Source organism: Camellia sinensis, chromosome 3 (genome assembly GCF_055761805.1).
Source record: "Camellia sinensis isolate YWXY chromosome 3, ASM5576180v1, whole genome shotgun sequence".
NCBI lineage: Eukaryota > Viridiplantae > Streptophyta > Magnoliopsida > Ericales > Theaceae > Camellia > Camellia sinensis.
In genome coordinates, this window is record NC_138963.1 from 37,819,836 (window position 1) to 37,847,368 (window position 27,533).

General features: G+C 29.9%; 1 protein-coding gene across 1 annotated transcript; it reads right to left on the reverse strand.

Moving 5' to 3' along the window:
* Window positions 1-11,267: 11,267 nt before the first annotated feature.
* Window positions 11,268-22,971, reverse strand: FACE2 (farnesylated protein-converting enzyme 2). Its single transcript, XM_082919537.1, has 8 exons — window positions 22,477-22,971; window positions 21,049-21,108; window positions 20,677-20,889; window positions 19,047-19,158; window positions 17,548-17,619; window positions 17,330-17,392; window positions 12,544-12,621; window positions 11,268-11,710 (listed from the first exon to the last, which is right to left on the reverse strand). The coding sequence occupies exons 1-8, from the start codon at window positions 22,687-22,689 to the stop codon at window positions 11,577-11,579; spliced, it is 945 nt and encodes a 314-aa protein (XP_082775663.1). The 5' UTR covers window positions 22,690-22,971; the 3' UTR covers window positions 11,268-11,576.
* Window positions 22,972-27,533: the final 4,562 nt, after the last annotated feature.

The window sequence follows — 27,533 nt, forward strand, 5'->3', positions numbered from 1 at the left end:
GCATGTTATATACATATATATATATATATATATAAAATATTATCTAAATATTTACATAATAAAATGTAAATGTGAGACAGCCCATTCTAGGAAAGTCTTGCATGTATTTACATTTAATTTTTTGGAAATTTACTTTTCTTTCATATATGATTCAACTAACATATATATGCTATTAACTCAAAAATAGATAATAATAATTAATTCAAAAAAAAAATTAAATGTGTGATTAAAGTTTATTTTGACCTTCAAAATACTCTCGAAATCAAATGTATTGATATAATAAGAGCCTTTGGATGTGTTTGAGAATGTTGGTATACAATCAATTGCTCTAAACTAGACAGTTCAGCCATGTTTCATGCTCATTCATTTATGCCAATTCTCACAAGAAACAGATTATGATGTGTTTGGATTTTAAATTTTTGTTGAATTTGCTTCTTTTTTTTTCCCCCTTCTCTACAATCTTAAATCATATTAGAGTGGATTAACCAATCTGGTGTATGACTAAACTTTCTCACTGATCCAAAAAAGAAAAGAAAATAAAATAAATCTCCCACCCTGAGCATAGTATATCATGTGTAATTTTCTATTCATTTGACGGGTAGGGGGGGAAATGGCAGATCAACCTTTTTGAGTTTTGACCAAATGAATGATTGAAGAAATAGGTTGGCAATCCCTTAATTGATATCAGTTAGGACCATAGTAAATTGTCAAATATGAAAAAATAAAAAATAAGAAGGATAGAGCTATCTTCACCTTTTGTTTGGCTAAGAAAATAGCTTTATTGTAAATTTCAAAGGTTAGCATTTATAAGTGTTTCAAGAAGTCATGAGCTTGATTCTTATGAAGCGCTTGACCTCCTAAGGCCATTACAGGGCATATGTCTGGTATATGTCAAAATGGAGGTTGGATATAATTATTCACCCAAAAAAAAAAAAAGGAGGTTGGATATAATTGAAGAGTAATCAGAGCAAAACTTGAATACCCTTAGTCCCGTTTGTTTTCAGAGATAGAATAGAGAAGATTTATAGTGAGAGGATTCATAATGAGAAATTGTTAAATTATTTTTATATAAAATAATAAAACAAATAAAAAAATATAAAAAATTAAACATTAATATTTTAAAAAAAATTCAATATATAAAAAATAAAAATAATAAAAAAAATTTTAATCCCCTCACTATTTTTCTAATATCATCTCTATCTCTTCCTTACCAATCCCCTTTCCAAGGGAACTACTAATACCAAGGGATTAATAGTCCCCTCTCCATCTCTCAAAACAAACACCCCATTAGTAATACCAAGGGATTAGTAATTTCAATCCCTTCCCTATAATCCTAAACAAACGGGGCCTTAGGGTGTGTTTGTTTTGAAGGATTGGGGGTGGGATTGGACTATTAGAGTGTGTTTGATTGGGGGGATTAGGAGGGGGGACTATCCACTATTTGGATTGTAATCCAAATAGTGCACCTTATCCGCCGTTTGATTTTTTTTTAGTCCGGCGGACTCCATGTCCCCCATATGGGGGACTATCCTGTCCTGGGGGGGGTGGGATAGAAAGTGGGGGACTAGTCACTGTTTGGATTATATGCGAAAATGACCATTTTGACCCTCTACTATTTAATTATGTATTATATTTAATAAAATTCAATAAAATTTAAATGTCTCAATTTAAAAATAAAATAATTTTATTTAACTTTTTATTAATGTTTTATTTATTTAATTTTTTAAAATAATTTTTTATAGATATTTTATTTTAAAATTTTGTTTATGTTTTATTTAATTTCATTGTTTAAATTTAATAGATGTTTTATTTAAACAATTAAATGTTTAATTTCAACAATAAATAATTTCATTTATTTAAATTATGTTTTATTTAAACATTTAAACATTTGTACATCAACATGTTTATTAAATTATTTCAACATCTGTACATCAACATGTATATTTATTTAACATCTATTAAATTATGTTTTAATACGTCAACATTTGATTACATCTACATTTGTTAATTGTTAATTACATCAACATTTGTTAATTGTTTAAACATAATCTATACATCAACATTTATTTAATTGTTAATTGTTAATTGTTTAAACATAATCTGTACATCAAAATAATTTCAATGTTAATTGTTTAAATAAAAATTTAAACATTTAACCATTAGTATGTTTAATTTCAACAATAAATTTTTATTTGTTTAAATAAAAATAATCTATACCAGTCAAATTTTTTTATCAATATTAGTATGTTTAAATATCTTTAAACAAAATTTAACCATTAGTATGTTTAATGTTTACTAAAAATAATTAAAATATTAAAGATATGTTTAATATTGCTATTACATAGTAAACAATTGAAAAAGGGTAAAACAGTTTTTTGTTCATTTATCCTATCCAGTCCGTCCAACAAAACGTTGGATTCACTGAAAATAGTCCTATCCAGACATCTAATCCCATGAAAAAACAAACTCAGGATACATATCCAATCCGACCAAATAGTCCGGGGGATTCACAGTCTCAGGATTCAAGTCCGATGGATTCTAATCTCCCTTTTTCCAGTCCGTCCAATCAAACACACCCTTAGTTCCACCGGACTAATAGTCCATTGTTTGTTTTATTTTTTTTGCATTAGTCCCACAAATATGGGACTATCCTATCACATAGGGAATGGTGGGATAGAAACCATGAGATTGGTATCCCATGTGATTATTTTGTGAAATGTTCATTTTACCCTCCATGCTATTACTTAGCAAACAATTAGAAAATAATAAAATAGTCTTTTGAACATTTATAAATTATTTTTTTAGTGTTGTTAATTTAAAATTATATATTAAATAAAAAATTTTAATTATAAATTATAAATTATAAATTAAATTTAATTAAAAATAATAAATTATAAATTATGGACTTATAAATTAAAATTTTTTAGTGTTGTTAAAAAATTAAATTTACATATTAAATTAAATTATTTTTTTGTGTTGTTAATTTAAAATTATATATTAAATAAAAAATATAAATTATAAATTAAATTTATTTAAAAATAATAAATTTTAAATTATAGCCTTATAAATTAAATTTTTTTAGTGTTGTTGAAAATTTAATTTATATATTAAATAAAATTATTTTTTATTGTCGTTAATTTAAAATTATATATTAAATAAAAAATATAAATTATAAATTTAATTTAATTGAAAATAATAAATTAAAATAATTAAAATATTGTGAAAAAAATAAAATAAAACAAATTTTTATTTAATCTAGTTAAAAATAATTAAAATATTAAAGTTATGTTTAATATTGCTATTACTTAGTAAATAATTGAAAATGATAAAATAGTCATTTGAGCATTTATCTTTCTCCATAATATCCAAAACAAATATTGAATAACTAAAAATAGTCCAATCCAGACATCTAATCACATAACTAAACAAACATAGGATACAAATTTAGTCTAACCAAATAGTCCCGGGACAATGTATCCCAGAACTAATAGTCCGATGGATTACAATCTCCCATCATCCAGTCCGTCCAAACAAACGCACCCTTATTGCCAATATTTAATAAAAAATAAAAAATAAAAATTTGGTGTAAGGTTGTAGAAGAACCAACTGTTTTCATATGGGGGCCAATCTAGTTCTATATTTGTCAATAGAGTGCATCTTCTTAACCAACTTTTGTGGGGAACTCTTTCAACATTGTTGTGTAAAAAGTCATATGCAGCAGCAGATTTTTTTTTTTTTGTTCAAATTGTTAAATTAAAGACACATACTTCATTCTGCAATGGCATATTCAGGAAATTTTTGCCAATTTACTTTGTTAGATGTATTTGGTAATTGTTAAAAAAATGTTACTAAGAAAGTTTTGGGAGTCTTTTTAAATTTTATTTTGTGGTGAGAAATTTACCATATTACTCTTAGAGAATTGTGGAACCATTGCTAACCTAGCAAAAAGAAGCACAGTGAAATTTCTCAAAAGTTGGTGTAAAATCATCTTTTTTTTGTTCTCAAAGTATGAAATTTGTGTCATTTTAATTCTTAATATTTAGATTGTGTTAATTTAATCCCCAATGTATAAAAAAGGTCTTTCAATTTGGCCTCCCAACCAAATTTCATCAATAGATGCCTGCTATAATCAAGAATAAATGTAAAAAATTACACTTCTTATTTAAAAAATATGTGATATAGGTGTCATTCATGTGGAATGACATTTTTAGTCTCAATTAATTTATTATATTTTAAATTAAATTCCAATAATAAAATAATGAAAATTAGCACCTGACATTATCAAATAGAAAATTCCCTTTCAACAGTCATTCCAAGTAAGTCGTGGTTTGGCAATATATTTTTTTAGTTATTTTAGCTATTTTAAGATCTCGTTTGGCAAGTGGTGATTTTAGCTAAAAAGTTATTAAAAAACTAACAATTTATATCAAAAAGTCAAAATTATCTTCCCTCTACTTTTTGAACATCTTTTCGTAAAAAATCAAAAAGGCATCCAAAACATACTAATTTTTTTTAGTGATGCTTACATGTAGGTCCAAATAAGTGGACTTGTTGTCTAATAGGTCCTATGAGAAAAATTTATCATAAAAAAAGTCACTAATTGTAAATTTTAGCAACAATTTATAAAAATCATGACAAAAAAAAGTTATTAATTGTCAATTTTTAGCAACATATCTAAAAAATTATCACAAAAATTATTTTTAGTGACAATTTTACCAAGATTTTTTTTAATAGGACTTCATGGGAATTAAGTCCAACTATTATGACCTATTGGTAGTTTATCCTTTTTTTACATCATATTTTAGCCAAAAAATCAAAAAATTATTAAAAAAGCCTCTTCTCAAACGAGGCTTAGATTGGGACTAAAAGTTAGTTTGGTTTGACTTTTTGTTTTTTTGTGACTTCTGTGGAAAAAAAAAGTAAAATAATTATAATTTGAATGTGATATTTTATCTTATTAACTTATTTAACCTATTTCATATTTTATACTTTTTTTAACCAAAAAGTTGAATCCAAACAAACCCTTATTATAAATAGTTTTAGCATCTCTTAAAAGAAAATGATATTATAAATATTAAAAAGAAAAAAAAACACACACACACACGAAATGGGATTTAGCCTGTGTTTGGCAAGTGGGTTTGCAGGTTTTTTTGGCTATTTTAGTCACAAAAAACAAAATAAGCTATTTTAGCCATAACAAACAAAACATCACATCCAACCCATAATCATTACATTCTTCTCTCACAAAAAAATTCAAAAAAGTCAAAAAGTCAAAAAGCCAAAAAGCCCTTCCCAAACCAAGCTTTTAAGCCCAGGCTAAAATAGTCAAAAAAACCAAAAAGCCAAAAAGTCTACCCACTTCCTAAATTGATAGTTTTAACACTTGACTTAAGATCTAGTAAATTCAAGTCAATAAAATACTAATTATAAATGGTTGCATCTTTGAAAAGATAATGATATTATGGCGGTGTTTGAGAACTTGATTTTTGGATTTTTTTTTTTGTTTTTTTTCACCACAAGACAAATATTTTATAAAATCAAAAAAAATAAATCTAAATAAAATATCACATCAAATCTTATAATTATTTTATTTTTTCTCTTACAAATATCACATTCAACCACAAAAAAATCCAACTATCTTTTCAAACAGAAAAAAAAATTTCTCTAATAATATCTTACAACTAAAAAAACTTATAAAAAAACTCACTTCCCAAACACCCACTACAACATAAACACGAAATGGATATTTATTTTCTTATTGCTTGGCTTGCCATCTTGTAGCGTTAAATTCAAGTAGATAGACGGTTGAAAGGTAAGAAAGTTGGCAGCATAACTTGTTTTAGCCAGATACATAAAATTAGGAGCCTAAATTGTTTCAAGTAAGACAAATAGGTGTCCCTTTATGGCCATTAACACTCTTTGAACAAACAGAAACTAACACACCATTTTAGGAGTGTAGATCTTCTGTAATGTATGTTCCTGTAATGCATGTGTAGTGCCTCAAAACATCCTTCTCACTTATCTCAACTCCAACTATCCTTCCCAACTCATCACCACTTTCATTCGCCTCTTTTCAGTTATTTTCCATCTCCCCCCATCATTGTATAGATACGTAATTTTATAATAACAAAAATACTTGTCACAATAAATAAACATCCATAATTAATGTTGATATATATATATATATAAATATGGAAATTATAATAGTAAAATATATAAATATGTAGGGAAATTCTATGATACAATCTTTTTGTACTATTTGCACTTTTAACTACAATTTTTATAATATTTTATTAAGACTTATTCAAATGTTAGTTATAACTCATTATAATATTTAATTTGTTATACTTTATATGATATTTGATTATAATTATTATTTTTAATTATAACTCTCATGAAATTAAATTATGATATTTTGTTGTGATTAATAATAGCATAAGAGCTTATTTGGGAAGAACATTGGGGCTAAAATAGTTATATAAGACAAAATAAACTATTTTAGTCAAAATAAGATAAAATATCATATCCAGTTCATAATTATTTTATTTTTTTCTCTCACAAAAGTTAAAAAAATTAAAAAATCTATCCCAAACGAAATTTTTTAATTCTAAACTAAAATAATTAAAAAATTAATTCATATTCAAAACTAGCTCTAAATATCATAACTTACCAATAATACACCCTCACAAACATTATCAAAATATACGTTACCGACCGATTTTCATTTTTTAATGTTATTATGGGCCTTTTGAGAAGAAAAAAAAAAAAAAAGAAGTTAATTTTTACTTTTTTTTATTCATTTTAAATCCTATCATCTTTTATATTTTTTATTCATAAAAAATATAAAAAATTTTAAAAATTAATTTTTTATTAACTTTTCAAAACAACCCTATATCTACATATGTGGCCATCAAGGGGCTTTTCCATCAGATTCTGTCTGAGAGAGAGAGAGAGAGGGGGGAGGGAAGGAGAGAAGTGAGTGATGGGAGAATCCAATCAAAGGTAACGTCATCAAAAAAGATTTAGCAAAAGAAAAGTCAAATGAAACTATTATTATGATTATTATTATATATGAAATTTGATTTGATTAAAGAGTTTGGTGGGAACCCACAATATCAACTCACAGACAAGACATGCTCTCATCATCAACTGTTCAGGTTGACCATCAAAGCCCAAATCTTAAAAAGGGTAGTACATACAGATAAAAGAAAGAGAAAATTTTAACTAACACACGAGGTGTAAGTGATATTTTACATCTTCATAATTTTTTATTTATATTTTATTATTGATATATTTATACTAATATTTATAATTTTTTTTCCCCTTATGCTACCTTTATATGTAATTCTTCCATCTAAAAACTTTATTCTCTCACACATTCATACACTTTCGCCCTTCCAAAATAATAATTCATTTTAAAAAATGTAACTTTTTTTTTATAATACATTTTTTAAAAAAATTATACTTTTTATGTTGTTAATAAATTTAAAAGAATGATAAAATAAAAAATTCATATTATTTTAAGACTTAATTTTTTAAAAAAGACTAATATTTTGAGACAATAAAAAATAAAATAAGAGATTAATATTTTGAAATAATTAAAAATAAAATAAGAGACTAATATTTTAAACAGCAATGATTTAGAGCATTAATTTTGGTGTTTTAATGGAACACTAATGACATGACAAGAAGAAAAAATAAATAAATAAACAAAGACTAAAACATCAAATCATAGTAGGTGAAACCTTCTATCAATTCATTAGAGTTAACTTTAGAACACAAGAATGAGATCTCTAAAGTATTTTTTTTTATTTTAAAACAAGAAGAGGGAGTAATAAAAATATTAAAACAATCAAAATTGTCCTTTCAATTTTAAATACTAACAAAAATCCATTCTAAACTCTGAGACCAACCAAACCCCTCCCAAAATCACATCCTTAGTATTAAGTCAAACTGGAGGACATTGTTATGATGACTTGAGCTGAAATAATATGATTTGAGAAAGACCCCATAAAAAAGTCTTCAAAAACAGACCCTCAATCCTATAGAGGATGTGCAATTGGGGCTGGCACATAATTGAAGTAGATTTCATTATTGTTTTCAAAATATATTTGGGAAATGCTCTCAATTGCTCCCTACTGAATCCTGTTCAGATCTAGCTCATCACCACAATATCCTGGACACTACTTACTCTGTATGAGTATATATATATGTGATGTATGTCCTATCAAAAAAATATATATTCAGCTTACTTGGTTTTGAAATTCAGGAACAATTCATTTTTTAGAAAAATAAATTTTTTTATTTTTCATATTTTTTTATTTTTACTGAGTTTTTTTTTAAAAATATTTTAAGATTTTTTTTTAATTTTTAAATACACCTAATATAAATACACTTAAAAAAAATAATATTTGTAATAAAAATCTTTAAAAAATTCACAAAATACCAAAACTATATATAAAAAAAATACAAAATCAATACATTTTTCATATTTTTATGTATTTATTGATTTTTTAAAATATTTTACTTTTTAGATACATTTAAGTAAGGTGTATCTAAAAAAGTAAAAAAAAAAAAATTACTTAAAATTATAAAAATATTCACTAAAAATAAAAATAAAAAACTTAATTTGTAAAAAATTGAATTTAAAAAATTCAAACCAAGCACACTGATTGAATTTTTTTTTTTAAATTAGTGGATTAATAAAAAAATATTTTTATTTTTAAGAGTAACAAGTTTTTTTTTTTTTTTTTGTGCATAATTTAACTTTTTTCTGTATGTCAAATTTGCACCCAAACAAAAATTATTTGTATTATAATTATTTTTTTTCTCTATCCTCTAAAATGCAATTATCCTAAAAATATAGATGTGATGTATACGTATATATATTGCATGTTATCGATTATAACATATTTGTGTATGAAAAAAGGTTTAAAACAATTTCTATTGAAAAATGTGTAAAAATATATTAAAATATAATATAAATAATTATTTAAAAATATATATAAAGTATATTGAAATTATAAGTATTTTGATATTTTATACTTCTTAATAGCAGTTCTTAATATTATCATTAGCAAATACTTTAGTGTATCTAATAAGTATATAAAGAGCGATTTATCCTTATCGAGGATAAAAACAAATAGTTGGATCCCATTTTTGTATACCCTTTGTTTGTTGATTGGATATAAAGTGCCTGTTTGGCAGAGCTTAATTACAGCTTATTTCAGCTTTCAGCTTAATTTAAGCTATTTTGATATGTTTAGTTTATCTTATAGCTTATAGCTTATAGCTTTTTAGAAGTCAGAAATCAGCTTATTTTTTGAGTGGGGCAGGAGATATTTTAAGAATAAGCTGGAAATCAGCTTAAGCTGAAAGTTATAAGCTATAAGCACTTTCCCACAGCTCTACCAAACAGGGCCAAATGAGCACTTTGGAAAGATTAGTAAAACGTCGATTTTTTAATTTTTTTATCCAAAATAATCGAGTTTTTTATTTAAAAAAGTCACTAAAAAAGTCAAAAAAATTAACTTTTTATCTTCTCAAAACACCACAAAATTATGTTATATTTCAAAAGTGCGATATATGTATAACACCCCTATTATGTTACACATCTCCAATCACAAGACATGGGTCATCATTTATCAAATAAACAGTAAAAATAATCACTCATTATCAAATGTTATATTTTGTCAAAAATTAAAGATGTATAATCTATCTCATATTCTAAGCATATTTCATTATATATTTTTAAATAGTATATATTCTCCATTCTCTCATGTATCCAATGCAAACAATCAAACAAGACCTTGAGGCCTACTTTGTATATTAAAAATTTGTGTATGAATTTTCATAATTCCATTTTTTGAAATATATTATATGAGAAAATGATTTTTGATCGCCTATTCAAAGTGAAATCACTTTACCAAACTAGGCAATAATCTGACTCTCATGCGAAGCATTTAAAAATAAAAATATATGGATCCATAACATCTAGAAATTTATTATTTTATCATTTAGAATTTTTTAACTAAACCAAATTCTTGAATTAACAAAATAATTTTATTATTAGTAATGATTTTTTTAAAATAAGAAATATTTAAAATAAAAATACACAAATACTTCATATAAGGGAATACTTGAGGTCTGATTCAAGATAGAGATTATCTAAGAGATAGAGACCATCCAAAGCTAAGGCCCTGTTTGTTTTCAGAAGTAGAATGGAAGGGATTGATAGTGAAGAGATTAAGTAAAATTGTATTTGTTTTGATAATAGTTGTTGGTGCAAGAATTGTTAAATTATTTTTATACAAAATAATAAAACAAATAAAAAAATACAAAAACATTAAATATTAATGTTTAGAAAAAAAATTGCCCAACATGTAAAAAAGAAAAATAAAATAATAAAATTCCAAAAAAATAAAACAAATAAAACAATGATTTTTACTTAACAAAAAATACAATAAATTAAACATTAATATTCAAAAAAAAAATACCCAACATGTGAAAAATAAATAAAAAAATAGTCTGGCGGACTATTTTCCTAATACCACCTCCTCCATCACAATCCCCCTTTCAAGGCCTATTCTAATACCAAATGATTAGTAGTCCCCTCACCATCTCTCAAAACAAACATGACATATAATAAGTTTCATCTTACTATCAATCTCAATCCCTTCTTTATATACTCAAACAAACAAGGCCTCATACGTAACCATATAAAATTAGGAAAATGAGTTGGAACCCCAGTGGGGGTGCTGGGGTCATCTCTGATTCGCCCAAAAATTGTTTTTTTTTTTTTTTTTTTTTTAGCCATTGGCAGTGCGCCAACTGTCACCAACTGTCACGGAGGGTGCTGGGTCCCCAGCATTGCCCATAAAATTAACAGACAAAAATTAGTAGCTGCACCAAAAAAATTCAACTATTTACCAATTGCTGTATGGTTGTTTGATGGCACTAATGCTATGTTTCCTTCACAGATTTGTTGGTGGACACAAAGGAAATGGAAAAGGAATTCCTTCTAATTGTGCTTGTTCATTTTTTCGTTTGTTTTTTTTTTTGGGTAAGAGAGAAAAAATTAAAATTAAAAATAAAATAAAAAATTGTTGAGAAATTCTTTTTCATTTTGTTTTTATTTCTTAGCCCAAATAAACAAAATGCAAGAAGTCAGAGCCTGTTTAATTTATTTTTATTTTCTGGAAACACATCAAATTTGTTTGCCAAACTATTTCCAAACAAATACACACTTTTAGGAAACACCAAAACTGTTTTTGCACAAAAACACCCTCTGAAACTGTCATAATTACAATTAAGCCCCACCACAAGATCCACAACCGTAATTCAAATATCTACTAGAATGTTACAGAATTCATCAGCAACAGCTAAATGATTTGAAACCAGGACAGCAGTTAAGTCCACAAATTGCTTCTAGAGACATGGTTATATCAATCAGTATCAAAATTGACAAAATTAACTCTGATTATGACAAGCAAACAGCATTAAGAGGTTCCCACCTTTTTTTCCTTTTTTTTCTTTTTCGACTCTTTCCCTCTTTTGAAGTTTCAATTAGTACAAGTTTAGTTCCAAGTACAATATCTTTGCCAACACCAGCAATTATCTTTGCTATCATTATACAGATCTGGATCTGTAGCGGCAAAAAGAAGCCATAAAAAACCCGCCACGCCAACAATAAACGCAAAACTCACAATCCCTGAGAAAAATAGTCAACAAAGAGCTTTGGCATGAGAGAATATCTCCTAGGATATACAAATATAAGGAAATGACGTGGATTTGGAAATTAATATTCCAAGCATCAATAATAGTAGGAAGCTAATCGATTAGAGTAACAAGCAGGCATAATGGCAGAAAATTAGAGATTTGGCCGATGTATTTATATATTTGACCGAATATATGATAGGTCAAACTAATAAGTAAACTCTAAACATCTGATTACATTGGTTGGCTAGCATTATCATGTTCAAGCATCTTCGGTTCAATTCTTATTTTGACACATCAAGCAGCCCGTATAGTTCAAGTTTAGTAATTTAATCATAGCAGACCATTGTATCATCCAGAAAAAGGGTTCTCTTTCACCAATGAGTATCTTAACAAACTAAACTATTTGAGTGTGAATAATTACAAATCCATATTCTTATTCCACATGTTAATACAACTTTATATAATCGGCTGTAACTTTTACAGTCTACAATATAACCTCATTCTACAAGTATGGATAAATATAACCTCATTCTACAAGTATGGATAAACTAATGGCATGCATGAGGATAAATTAAGAGCCACTGGTCATCCTAATAAAGGGCATTAATTTTTTTCTTCATAGACGAAGGGCTTCATTCATTTATAAGAAGTAATTAATAACCAGATATTCTAATCAATGTAAGGCTTGAATAAACCACCCCATTATTTAGAGATGTAATCAAATCACATGTATGGATTTTCTTTTATTACATATTAATTGATATAATAATGGAAGCATATAAGTCACATAGTGGATTATGTTTGAAAGAGAATCAATTCACATACCGTTCCTTCGTGAATACAGCACAGGCAAGCCCATAAAATTGCAAAATATGTGGGCGACTACTGGAGCAATAAGATGCCCTGCAATTACATATGGATTCATAACTAAAGAAGTAAAAAAATCGACCAAGATAGAGCACATAAGCACAAAAAATCTACAAATATAAGCACTGCCACTTAAACAAAAAATGCAAAAGCTATGGTAGCGTTTGGTAACATCTACTTTTTGGTTTATATTTACAAAAATTTTATAAACTGGTTTATGTTTATTTTTAGAAAAACATAAACTACAAACGCGTTTGGTTTGAACAAAATGTTTAAAAAATTTTAAAAACATAAACTAAAAAATATGTTTGTTCAGGCCTAAAATATTTATATTAATTTTTATTATTTATAACAATGGGATCACACACATTATAATTAAAAAAAAATTAATTAAAAAAATATTTGAAAAAAAATTAATTGAAAAAAAAAGAAAAAAAATTAATTAAAAAAATAATTGAAAAAAAATTTAATTGGGAAAAAAAATTAATTGAAAAAAAAGATTATTTGAAAAAAAAAATAATTGAAAATAAATTATTTGAAAAAAAAAATTAATTGAAAAAAAATAAATTGAAAACTGAAAACGTAAACTCATTTTTTGACAACAATTTATAAACCAAAAAATTTATCAAACAAGTTTTTATGATAATTTTTTAAATTTTTGTAAATATAAACTGAAAATTGAAAACGGAATAGTTACCAAACAGGCTCTATACAATGAGAACCCTGATAGCTCACTTAAAGAAAAGTAATTTATAGGTAGGGACCAGGAAAAAAAGTTGTCCCTCTAAATTGGTCCAAACGAAACGATGGACTACACAGATCCCCTATTTCTTGAAAATATAACATAATCAACTCAAAAATTCAGATCTCAAAAAATAATAATGATACAGTAAAAATGCATGCATTTACAATAACCTACCTAGCTGCGAACAAAATAAAACTGAACACAATTTGCTTCCACAAAAACTTTAATCAACAACCATTTAGAATAGTTATTCTAACAACGCGCAATTTAAAACTGCATGATCAAAGAACAGTTTGTCTTGTGATCGAAATATAGATTAGACAACTTCTAATGAAATCCTTATGAAATTTCCACTCAAATCATAGTATGGCCATGTTTATTGTCCAAACAAAAGAAAAGGGAAAAAGACTGAGTAGCCACAATTACTACCTCCTACTCCCCAGCCATACCTATCACATATCAAATGGTGGCAGAAGTAGAATTTCTTCAATTGATATTTTCTTAAAATGGAAATAAAAGATTAAAGTACAATACTCATCAGAAACTGCCAAATGAAAACATGGGAGCTTCTATTTATACAACAAAATTATCCCCTTACACATTTTCTATTTACAACCCATCAAAAATATACCCTCATCACCTATGAAGCACGTGTACAAGTATTGGTACGGTACGGGTACGTCGATACAATATAGTCTAAAAAGATAGAGTACGGATACAGCTTGATACATTTGTAAAAAATATATTTATTTTTAATTTGGAGAAAAAAAAATTAATTAAATGGTTTAGTTGGTTAAAATCTAACCTACGATTCATATTTAATTCCAAAAGTAAGGTACAAACAAAACTTAAATGTTATTATATTAAATACTTTACAAACCGAAGCTTAATTTTAAAATCAAGCTATAAAAAAATAAAAATAATAAAAATTAATGAAACCAACTTCACCTTTGTATAGAAGAAACTACTATTCTAGCTACGATACGGCTTTACTAGATACCTCTTAGGGTGCGGTAAAAATTAAAAAAATAAGTGGCTATGTGTTTCGTGTACTTAATACGTATGTAGAAGCTCTGTTATCAGAATCTTACGATTCGCGATTCGATTCACGATTCGATTCACAATTTTTGCAAAATCGATACGAATCTAAGGGTGAATCTATTTTGGAAGTGAATCTCTAGTGAATCGCACGATTCACAATCGATTCACGATTCGATTCGTTTTTTACGATTCATGCAATTTTTAAAATTATTGTGTCCGACATATTTTTGACTCTATTTTTCCTCCATCTTTTTAGTAAAAATGACATAATACAACTTCTAATAGCGTTTAATACGAAAATAACCAGCATATATACATGCTTTGTCGTTATTTTAGTGATCATGAAGTTTTTAATAGGATCCAATTAGATTTAGTCAGATCCAACATATTTTTAACCTTTTTTCTCATTATTTTTTTTCCTTTAAAAAATCATAATATATCTTCTAAAGATGTTTAAAATTAAAATTACACTATGAATTATCTGTTGCTATTTTATTAAATTAAATATTACATCTATGAGGTCAGTTATATTTTTAAAATATTTTAGGCTTTAAAAAAAAAGATTCTAAATGATTCTTTCTTATTATTTGCTCACTGTTACTTAGAAAAGTATGTATGCTTATTGTCCAAATATCAATATCGTTGTTAATTATTATTACTTTAGAAATTGATAGTTTGTCTATTTGGTTATTATTTTTATTAAGAATGGTTGATAAGAAATATCTAAAAAAAAAAAAAAGGTAAGATGGTGATCTTACATAGGAACGTTTGTTAACTTCTTACTTGTTAAACTACGTGATTATCATTCAAAATAATATTTTTATTGATTTAAGTCTAAATATTTTATATTCATAAGATATATTTAAAATCTAAATGTGTAAATATATGTTTTTAAATAATTTAGAAGAAGTGACCGAATCTTTACGATTCACGATTCGATTCGATTCACGATTCGGTACGAGATCATTTCGATTCACGATACGAATCCCGATTTGACAACTATGTGTAGAAGTACTAATACCCGGTATGTGTATGACATATTTATCGAAGTATCCATGCTTTATAGCGCGCATCACTAACCCTCCATTATCTCTTTAAATCCCCACACCTTTCCAAATCCTAACTCACACCTACTACCTCCAACAGCCATAACTACCACAGCTACCGTCTCCAACCACCGCAACCACCACTTCCTAGCCCTCCCCACCCCACCCCACCCCCTCCCCTCCCCCCAACGACTACCAACCTGCAACCTTCCCAACCCCTATAACCACCACATCGCAAACATCCCCACCCCAGTGACCACCACCACACAAATTTCCCTATTCGAGTGACCACCTCACAACCCCCCCACCCCTCCCCAATCTCAGATTTAGGATCACAAGCGAGGGAAAGAGAATCTAGGGGTTTTAGAGAAAAAGAAGTCCAACTACCAGAGCCCAACGAATCGCCTCTATGCAGCTTCATGGTGTTGGTTCAATGCTCAATGTTCGAATCTAGATTACCAGAGTCGAACAAATGGTGTATGTTCAATTTTTTGATGCCAAACGGATCGTGTTTGTTCAAAGACCGGCCACCAAACAGGATGGGGTGGTTTGTTGGGTGGGGGGAGGGGTTGCAATGGTCCTAGGGAGGGGTTGACAGTAGTTGGGACGTGTTTAAGAAATTATGATTTTTTTTTAAGTAATCTTACATGAGGATAGAATTGCAATAAAAGGGGAGAGAGGGGTGTTAAGTGAAATAATAGAGATCTACACTATTAAACCCACAATGATGTGGCAATGGAGTTGGGCCCTATATCATTGGATGTGTAACAAATCAAAAGTTGATACCTATCACAATGATGTGGCAAGGGAGTTGGGTCCTAAATCATCGGATGTGTAACAAATCAAAAGTTGATACCTATCATACCCACACAAGGTTTTAAAAAGCGGCCGAAACTGTTACGTAACGCCGTTACGTAACGGCTTTGGCGGTTACCGCCACCTGTTACGGCCGCTTTTGCAGTGTGATTGAGATTCACAGGTGTGTTGGCCGTAACGGCTGCCGTAGCGGTTGTAACGGTGCTGTAATGGCCTGTTACGCACCGTTGCGTAACGGTTCCAAATAGTTTCTTTTGAAAAAACACACAAAAAAAAGCTAAAAATGGAGGAAGAGGGATAAAGAGAAGAGGGAAGATAAAGAGAGAAAATGGTGGAGCAAGAGATAGAGAGAGAGAAGAGGGAAGATAAAAAACATGTTATTGATTTGTTGAAACTGTAAGACCTATGCTATTTTATTCAGTTGCTATCACTAAACCATTTTGTTTGTGTATGTCTATCTATATATTGTTTGAAAATAATAATAATAATGTGTGGTCATTATCTATTTGGCTTGATCAAAATATGTATATATATATATATATATATTTAGGCTCTTATTTATTCTCTTACTTTTGTCATTGTTTATCTTATATATAATAGTTAGTGATTGATTTTTTGTATAATATAAAGCCATTAATTATTAAAATAAAATGTAAAAAACTTAATTTATAGTGATTTAAAAATATGAAATATATTGGATCATACTTAAAAATTTATAAAAATTGATCAATATTTATTTTTAACCCAATAAATATAATCATGGAAAAAAAATATGCGTATCGGTAAGTTTTTTCAAATTGTGCAAAAAATAAAAAAATTCACGGTTCCGGTTACCGCAACCGCGTCACCGCCACCGTTACGGCGACCGTAACTGCTTTTTAGAACCTTGTACCCACATCATTGTGGGAGCTTCATGCAACCCGACAAATGTTTCAACTCCAGGTGATCGATAGCAATACAGCACCATTGAGTGCCACTGTAAACTATGGTAAGTAAAAAGTGCAAGTGTCATAAAATCTTGACCAAACAAGAAACACATATGGCACAAATATTTCCAACCCGTGAATACATATCAAATACTAAAAGCATCACTCACCCGTCCGAATGAAGAGAAATGATGCATACGATCCAAAGATCACAGTATAACCAAGCTGGAGACCTAATAAACAAAAAGGAATTTGTTGACCAATAGCGAATAGAAGAGAACTGCTTCATAAATTTAAATATAATGTAGATCAGAACTTTTCTCCTACCATATGTGTGAAAACTTTTACAATAAAGAAGAAAAATAGGTAAGAACAAATGTGCATGTACCTACAACCATGGAAGCTTTTAGCAAGCTACGGTTTTGTTCGGTATAGAACTCCAAGAAATGATTTAAATGAGCTGCATAATAAAGATAATGCATATTCATCTTAGTATGAAAGAATTAAGAAAGAAAATGAATAACAAAAACCATTTTCAATTTTGTAGCAGATTTTGAAACAGGATATATTAGCCATTTGAACATATTTTAGGATACTATAAATTTCTAGGGGGGAAATAGTTTATTTCCATTTACTAGAGGGTAATACCAATTCAGATACAGAAGGAATCATGTGGAATTTAATGATAGATTGTAGAGAGGGAAGACTGGCGAGTGTGGAGGACTGATGGATTGTAGAGAGGGTGCCAGTTGGGAAACTGCTCGATTCATGTCATTTATTCAGTTCTATGATGCTTGAGCTCTACATGTTTTCTATTAACATACTATTTGTTTAACTGTACATATAATTGTGCATGTCCACACACCTCACAGGATAGGATATGCCTGCTAAGCAGCAGCTCACCAGGAACTCACCTTGGCAAGGAGGGGAGTTCACTCCACGAACTTTCTTGATGAGACATTAGATGATTAATCCTGCCATTAGCAATCATGGACATTTGCCTTATATTTTGTACTTGATGATTTAGTAGTTGGACATTTTTTTGTAGGCTTGTGTTTAGAGTAATGTTCCCGGACATGTATTATTTTAGGCTTTGGGATTATGTTGGGACGATGTAGATGGTCTGATGTATACTGAATGGACTGCACCAACTTTTCAAACATTGGAATTTATACTTTTAATTTTTGTTTTATAAAACCCCTGAAAAATTGGGGCATCACTGGAATTTTTGTAAGTGCTAATATAGATACTACTGCATGATTTTGAATTAAAATATTGCATGAAAACAAGTGTGTGGTGTGTTTATTGTATGGTGCTGCTAATTGTAAGAAAAATATGAAGAGCACCAATCATCATAATATCAAAAAGTTTAACTGTACTAATGCCAAATAAGAATACCCATGACACATATGTAACATTTTTTGAAATATGTAAAATGGCAGTTATAATATGCATTTTAGAGAAAAGAATGTAAAATATTGAAAGATTTGACAATTATGCCTTTCTACTTCCAAACCCAATGTGGTTGATAAAATAGCTTGCTTGCTAGTCTCAAAAAATTGAAAGCTCGTAATGATTAGCGGAATTATTTAATGTTGCATACGTGCATCTCAATATCATCATTCACATAAAAAATTATTGTTGCAGAAGAATGTACTGTCATATGAATGAGCATAGTTCTGTAATCAACTCTGAGCAATTTCAAGCCGAATTAAGAGTGACGTATGTCTAACTAAACCTGTTTGTCAACTATACAGCCATTCTATACAAAATTAACATCATTACAACTTTTCTCTGAAAACAAAAATGTCATGAATCATAATAAAGCTTAATCACCTGAACAGATCATGCAAAGAATCTATTGAAATGCAAACTTAATTAACTTACCCAAGCTAAAGAAAATGGGGCAGAAAAATATGACACCGTATGTTTTAAATCCTCCACAAAGAAGCAAAGGAATCATGCATGCTCTAAATACCAGCTCTTCTGTAAGTGGTGCCTGTTTAATAAAGCAATATCAGGGATCCATGTGAGCTGAAAAGTCTGAAGCTCCAGATTAGAGCTAACAACAGAGTATCTAGTGATGAAAGGTAAATCTTATTAAGTCCTCATCCTATATGTGATCCATTTAAGGAAATAGAAACTTGATTCATTATCATTTAATTTAACTCTTAACTCCAAGAATTAGAAGAAGAACCACACTTATTTTAACAGACTTCACATCATTAAATCTTATTATCTTTCCACCAAACCCATGTCCACATGTTAAGGCAGAAAATAAAAAAACAACGCCCAAGAAGTACACATTAATGTGTGTTTGGGAGGGGAAAGATTCAGTACACACCTAACCTTTAGCATAAAGCGTAAAGCAGAAAATAATGTATAAAAATAGAAAGGAAAAAAAAATTTCATTCACATGAAGTATACAATAAAAGCCCAATTTTACATGTCAATGATGGGATAAAGTGCTTGGGCAACACCGATCATTATACATACTCATCATTGCGGTTCATGCATCTTGCAATTATCCACTGACCAACACTGCCTCGCCTATTCATCTTGAAAGCTACAATGTTTCTAAATTAGAATTTAGAAGTTACACTACACATTGGTTGATTTTAAACTTTAATGATATCTATCATCCATGCCCAACTAACATTTTTTTTCCCATTTGATGATAGAGATGATATCTCTGGTAGAGTCAAGCAAGCATGATCCAAATCTTAAATCCAAACAGTAGGCAATTACAAGATATGATTGTGCTGCTAAAAGCCATCAAATGTTCTTACACAAATCCCAATAATATAGCCCGACAATTTTTCAGAAAAAGTTGCTGCAACAACCACAGCTTATCTAAATTATCCAATTATTAATCTAGCGATGGGCCGCTGGCACCCTAAAAGTTTATTTTAACATATCAACTATTAGATAAGGTTACATTTTAACAAGGAAACCAAGACGTAAAAATATCCATACAAATTTTCTATTTAATTGTAAAATATCTTTAAATTTCTAGAAGATCATGCAGTTAGAATTATCAAACACTGTCAGGCTCTTTACTTTAGGAATCAAGGAGGGTCTAAAGGATTTAGATTAGACCAAAGAAAAAAAGGAGTTGCTTCCCTGATAGCGCATGATTATCACCTTTGATGCTCGAGTGCTGTCAATGTAATGAGTTAATAAGCATATAACCTACTTATGTAGTTTAGTCACTATTATTTTGTAGTAAAACAGTGATAGTCACTATCCTGTAGACAGTAACAATTTTAAGCAATAAACATGAGTTCTTTTCCATCAACAACTCTAAAATAAAAATCAAGGGAAACTCAATTTTCTGCTTTTACTGAATAGAGAACAGCACATGAAAATGAAACAATACTCATACAAAACTCATCAGCCATAAAACAGCCAAATGATACCCAGTTTCCATCTCAAAGATAGACATGTTGCATTAGAAGGAAAACACACACATAAAAAGTCGATTAAATAAGAATAACAAAATGGTAAAGATACTGACCACAAAATAATTACGCCAAGCCGATACATTGGAAACAATTGAAAACATTTTGCCAATGACCATTTGCAAAACATTATTTATACAGTTGGATGAGCGACCTTCACTGTCATTCCAATGTTCCTTCCATGAATTTAGCAGTGACATGGACTTTAGGACCAAAGACCCAGCGTATAATAGAGAAGTCAAAGAAACAGGATAGACCACAGCTTGCCACTGTTTCATACATAAAATTGGATTTCAGCAGGCAAAGTTAGCAATCAGACACCCTTTTCCAATCTGCAAACCATGAAAGCATATAAATTGATATTACCAAATGCAAAACACTAGCCCTTTCCTGGTATTCAATCATACATCTTGAACTCGAATACTCACCATGTGGTCGAGTCGGATGCCATAAACACCAGATAAATATGATGCATCCCAGCTTCTTATCTGGGATAGTTAAAGAACAAAATGTAAATAAGAATGGGTATTTAGATGGAAACTCTCATAATAAAAGATAAAACGAAAGGTGTATGCCACTGATCACAACAGCTTCTGGGAAGAAACAAAGAAAATAGCTCACAGGTTACATGCATTTGAATTTCAATACATAGAAAATTCGCCAGAGGTTAGCAATGATGAAAGCCCACAAAATATGACTTCAGAAACCAAATATATAACATAAAAATGCAATCTATATCGAAATAACAGCCAAATGGATAGGCCATAGACTAAACAAAACCTTTGTTCAACTAGCCTAACAAAAGATATTGCCCCACATAGGGTCCACAAACCACATTCATAAAGGTGATACTAGAAATTTTGCACTCAGTTAAACCCGAATGAACACAAAACTCAACTCATGAAAGAATACTCTTATCTGATTAGACTACATAATATTGCAATCCATATTAAATCAACCACTTCAAATGGATGGGGCCATTCAACTTGCAACTTAATTAAACTGAACTCAATTAGTGTTTGTCCAGAGATACTCCTAACTACTTTAATTTAGCTACAAGAATATTGTTTCCGTTCCTGAGGTTCACCGCGGCTGATAGATGATACATTAAAAGAAAAGGGAAAAAAAAAAAGAAAAAGGACGTTATCCGAAACTAATGAATCCACAAACTAATAATCAAACCTAATTCTACAATAAAGGCACTAAACATGACCAATTCCAAATACTAATCAAATTTATGACGAAATTAACTTGATTACTTTACTGCATGTCTACCTACAGTTAAAATTTATGAATTAGAGTTTGTGTTCACATGAATTGTGAGTATATATCTTAAATGGGAAAACAATGAAATGAAAACTGTTTCTTTTCAATATTTCCTACAATACCTAAAATACGCATCAAAACTAAGGCTATGTTTGGATTTAGGATTTGCCAAGGAAAAAAAAGCTAAAGGCAAATAAAATTACTTATACCTATAATTTTTTATATGTAACCAAATAATAAAAAACATTTTTTTGGGGGGGAATACTTATTGATTTTGTTCTTATTTATCCAACCTAACCAAACAAAAGTAAAAAAAAAAAAAAAAAAGATGGTTCTTTGACTTGATATTTCTTTTTCATTTTCATTTCACTTAATAAAGCAAAACCAAGCACATAAGTATAGATTTCATGGAAAAAGGTAAGAAATCAAGAATAAGAGAATGAAATTTCCCCCATTGGTTGATTCCAATTCACTTCTGCACTTTATTTTCCCTTTCCCTCACCAAACCCCTAAACCCTAATATACAGAAGCATATAATGACACATATATATAGGAATAGAGAGTAAGGGAAGAGGGGAGAGAGAGATTACGGGAAGGATAAGAGCGCAGAAGATGAGAGAGAGGAGGGAGGAAACAGCGGCGCATATGAAGCGTCGGATCAGGAAGCTTTGGAAAGAGATTGGCGGTGGGAGGCGAAGGATCAAAGTGGGAGAGTAGAGAATGGCGACGTAGAAGAAGGCCATAGCCGCACATGAAGTCACAGCCAGTGATTTGGATATGCCTTGTTCTGCTTCTTCTTCCATGGCTTCCCCAAAAATACCTCACACACACAATCTCAGATTCACCGATATGTGTGGAATGGAGTGGCTATCAAGTGTTTTGAGTTGGAGGGACTGTGTTGTTTTGTGTTGTGTTGTGTTGAGTTGGTGGTCTCTCTCTCACTCGCTTCGCTTGCTTTCCCCAGAGGATTTCTTTCTTCTTCTTCTTCCTTGGTCTGGTCTGGGTCTGGGCCGGCTTCTTTGCGGCGTGACGTGGCGACCTTGGCCAATTGTTGTATGCCACGTTATGATGAGAGGAATAAGGGTGTGTTTGATTGGACGGACTAGAAAATGGGAAATTAGAATCCATCGGACTTGAGTCCTGGGACTGTGAATCCCCCGGACTATTTGGTCGGATTGGATATGTATCCTGTGTTTGTTTTTTCATGGGATTAGATGTCTGGATAGGACTATTTTCAGTGAATCCAATGTTTGGTTGGACGGACTGGATAGGATAAATGAACAAAAGACTATTTTGCCCTTTTTCAATTATTTACTAAGTAATAGTAATATTAAACATATCTTTAATATTTTAATTATTTTTAATTAAATAAATTTGTTTTTTTAAATTAAATAAATAAATAAATAAAATATCAATAAAATTTGTTTTAAATCATTACTGTATAACAAATCATTATTTTTTTTTACATACAAAATTTTACTGTGTTTGTTTATTTACACAATTAAATAAATTTATTTTTTTACACAATTAAATAAATAAATAACCACTAAATTTGTTTATATTATTTTTTAATTAAAATTTTAAATAAAACACCTATTACAATTTAAATAATGAAATTAAATAAATTATAAACAAAATTTTAAAATAAAACATCAATAAAATATCTATAAAAAATTATTTTAAAAAATTAAATAAATAAAACATCAATAAAAAGTTAAATAAAATTATTTTATTTTTAAATTGAGACATTTAAATTTTATTGAATTTTATTAAATATAATACATAATTAAATAGTAGAGGGTCAAAATGGTCATTTTCGCATCTAATCCCAACAGTGGATAGCCCCCCACTTTCTGTCCCACCCCCCCCAGGACACAATAGTCCCCTATATGGGGGACATGGAGTCCGGCCGGACATGGAGTCGGACGGATTAAAAAAAAATCAAACGGCGGATAAGGAGCACTATTTGGATTACAATCCAAATAGTGGATAGTCCCCCCCTAGTCCCCCCAATCAAACAAGGCCTAAGGGTAATCTCGTCGCCAAACACCACAAGGGTTAGAGCACCTTGCACTTCGAGCGGAAAATTATTGATCCGCCAAATGAATAATATTTCCAACAGTGGATCAGATTTTTTATTAAATCTGAGTTAAAAATGATTCATTTCACTAAATTTGGTAATAGATGCTTCAACGGTTTACCTTTCACCAAATTTATCCCACGACAACCGGGTGGTCGACCGGCGAGTGAAATTTTTTTTTTTTTTGAATTGTCTAAACCGTTTTTGTTGAACTTTCTAAACTTTTTCCGGGACGACCGGATGGTCGACCGGCCGGTTGATCGGTTAGGGAAATTTTTTTTTTTTTTTAAACTGTTTGAACTTTTTTTTGAACTGTTTGAATCTTTTACTGGTTGACCGATTGGTCAACCGGCCGGTTACCGGCTGGTCGACCGGTTGGTATCACCCCAACGGTCAGTAACAGTGATTTGGTGAAATGCTTCGCCTGTTCTCAGTTTGATGAAATGTTTGGTAAAATCTCATTTTGATATCGATTTGGTGCAACCGTTGGAGCATTAAACAGTAACTTTTTCACCAAATTTTAAATTTGATGTTGGGTTTGATGAACCGTTGGAGATGGTCTTATACTATTACTTTATCTCTTTATATTTTTTATATGAATTTTTTTTTTAATTTTATTCATATGTGAAATTAATTTTAAGGACAAAATATTAAAATTAAATATATTTTATTATCTCTTTATATCTCTTGTCTTCAATTTCTACTCCTCTTTTTCTTTTTTTAATTTTTCTTTTCTCTCACACATCTCTTTTCAAAAAGTGAGAATTATAGTATTTTGATCATTAAAGAAAACAATGGATGAAGAAACGGTGGTGAAGAATTATCAAAAAAGTGAAATGGTGAGTTTTTTTATTTCATTTTTCTAGATTGGTGTTCGACTTTCGTTCGGTGGTTCGAAGTCGAACAAAATAAAATATTCTGGCATCACATTGCCGAACAAAAAATATAAGTCTGGTAACCCACTACCGAATAAAAGATACATTTCCGGTAACTCCAAGCTGAATCTTCTTAATTTGTTCGGCTTCTCATTACCATGTATCTTCTCATTACTATGTATTTTCAGTTTATTTTTTTATATTTTTTTTATTTTTTTGCCTAGAAGTATTATATTAATACTCATTGCAACAACGCAAGTATTGCAATATTAGTGGACTCTTATCATGAATTCATTACTGTAACAACTTCGACTCATGATTAACGTTAATCCATGTTTAATTATGCCTAACAAGAAATTAACATGAAAATTTGCACTATGTGTTGCTCTATTTGTGTTTATATCTGATTAACGTAGAAAGATCTGTTCATGTTTTTATTTGGTTTGCAAATTGAAGGCCTTATTGACATCCGATTCAAAAATTGATTTGATATGCGTATTATTTAGAATTTTTAAAATTTTATGGTAGGTCCAATTGAAATTCGGTTCGAAACGATTAATTTAATGGCTCATTTGATTAGTCTTAATTATCTAACATTAGACAAGCCTATCTAAGGCTTTTTGTGTACTCCTACTCACTCTTTTCCCTCATGTCAACACATTTTGAACTCTCACACACACAACCAATGTAAGAGAGAAAGAAAGAAGAGAAGTTGAGCTCAAATTATTGGGATTGCTAGAGAACTTGTGAATTTGGACTTAGGAACTCAAGGATCAAACTTCTAGCTCTCATCTTGACAAGTTTAGGTAAGAATCCAACCCTCTGTTTGAACAACTATGAAGTGTAAGACATGAACTCTAGAGATTTGAGTTGATTAATGTAAGAATTGGGTTAGAAATGAAGAGTATTGAGCCATACCATGCACACATGCATATTTTCTCATATTTTGAGTTTAATTTCTAAGAATTCCCTTATACATGTCTTTAATTTACCTTAATTGTAGGAAATTATCAAGTTTCATGTTGTTTTGTAGCATTTGATCATGTTTTGAGAAGATTAAAAATTCATGCATGTCATGTTCATGGAACATTCATAAAATTTTAAGTTGAATTTTTACACAATTGGCTAGCTATTGGGCCATGATTTCTTGAAATGATCCTTAATTCATGATGTTTTATGAGTTTCTATGTGTTCTCTCAAGTTTTGGCCTAGAAAATCGAGCTTTGATGCTTTAAGATTGAGTTTTGAAGCTTGGAAGCAATTCTGGAAATTCCAGAATTCTGCTTCTATACTCGAGCGACGGATTCCACGCTCGAAAGACCACTTTGTGTCTCACACTTCCGCTCGAGCGACCAAAGGCTGGCTCGAGCGTGAAATGCATGCTCCTAGAAGTTCTTACGTTTTGCAGCACGCTCGAGCGATAATAGTTGCGCTCGAGCGAGGGCATGTCTCTCACGCTCAAACGAGTGTCGAGTGGGAAAAACAAGCAACTAGTCCTTTTTCAAAGTTTGCAGACCGCTTGAGTGAAGGAAGTTGCGCTCGAGTGAACCCTCACATTTTGTATGTCCGCTCAAGCGAGGAAAGCCACGTTCGTGTGTGGACTCTGTTTTCAACAAATTTTGAAAAATATTTTCAAGTACATTTTTGCATCCTTATTCCATCCTAGACATTCCTAAGGCAAAATCAAGACACTATGATGAGGATAAAGGCTAGAACACACTAAGAACAAATAAGTTGCGTACAAACCAAACGGGTGTTCCAATGTATGTATCTGTCATGTTATGTAGGTCACACGCTTCAAGTTAAGTGAATTGCCTACTCTACTCGCCTATCTAGAGTCACCTGTTATCTGTAAGTAATAGCTTAGTAAAGCTATGGTCAAGTTAAATTATTTTCTATCTATGAATAAGATCTGTTTTATGAAATGATATGAATGATTGTCAAATTTTTGATAAGTATTTATGACAAGTATGTTATTTGTTTCTGGACCGGAGGTTCCTTATGGAACTGACAAGTTATCTGTACTCGGCTGGAGGTTCTTTTATGGAACTGACAAGTTAACTGTTCCCAGTCCGGAGGTTCTTTTATAGAACTGACAAGTTATTCGTACCCGGTCAGAGGTTCCTTTATGGAGCTGACAAGTATAATCTATGATGCTTTGTATATGATCTATTAGCGCTAACGAATAAACCATGTATGATCAAGCATGAATTCTGAATTATGTACATGATTTGAATAAGAATATGAATGTGAACTAGCTTAGTTATGGAACATCATTCATTTAACCCTTTACTCTGTTATCATTCACAGGGTTTCCGCTCACTATTTATATTATGTATGTAGATAATCAGGCACATGACCAGGCTCGGAGTTGAAGACCTGGCATCTCAGTTTTTGTCAACTAATCTTTGCGCCTCCCCAGGAGGTTCTAGATTAAGTCAAGTCTAGTGGTTGTGTTGTTATGATTGTATAAGATTTTGTTCTTTTGCTCTCTGAACAAGTTTCTCTGTTTTTTTTTTTTATGTACATGAAGTGACGTGTAAATACTGTATCTTTTGACATCACTCGTATGTTTATAAAAGTTTAAGATTATATGTCCCATATATGTCTTCATAGCTCGATGGACTATGTATATTTTATGTATTTACTTCCGCAGCCCCTAATTATACATTATGATGTTATGAGGCCTTTG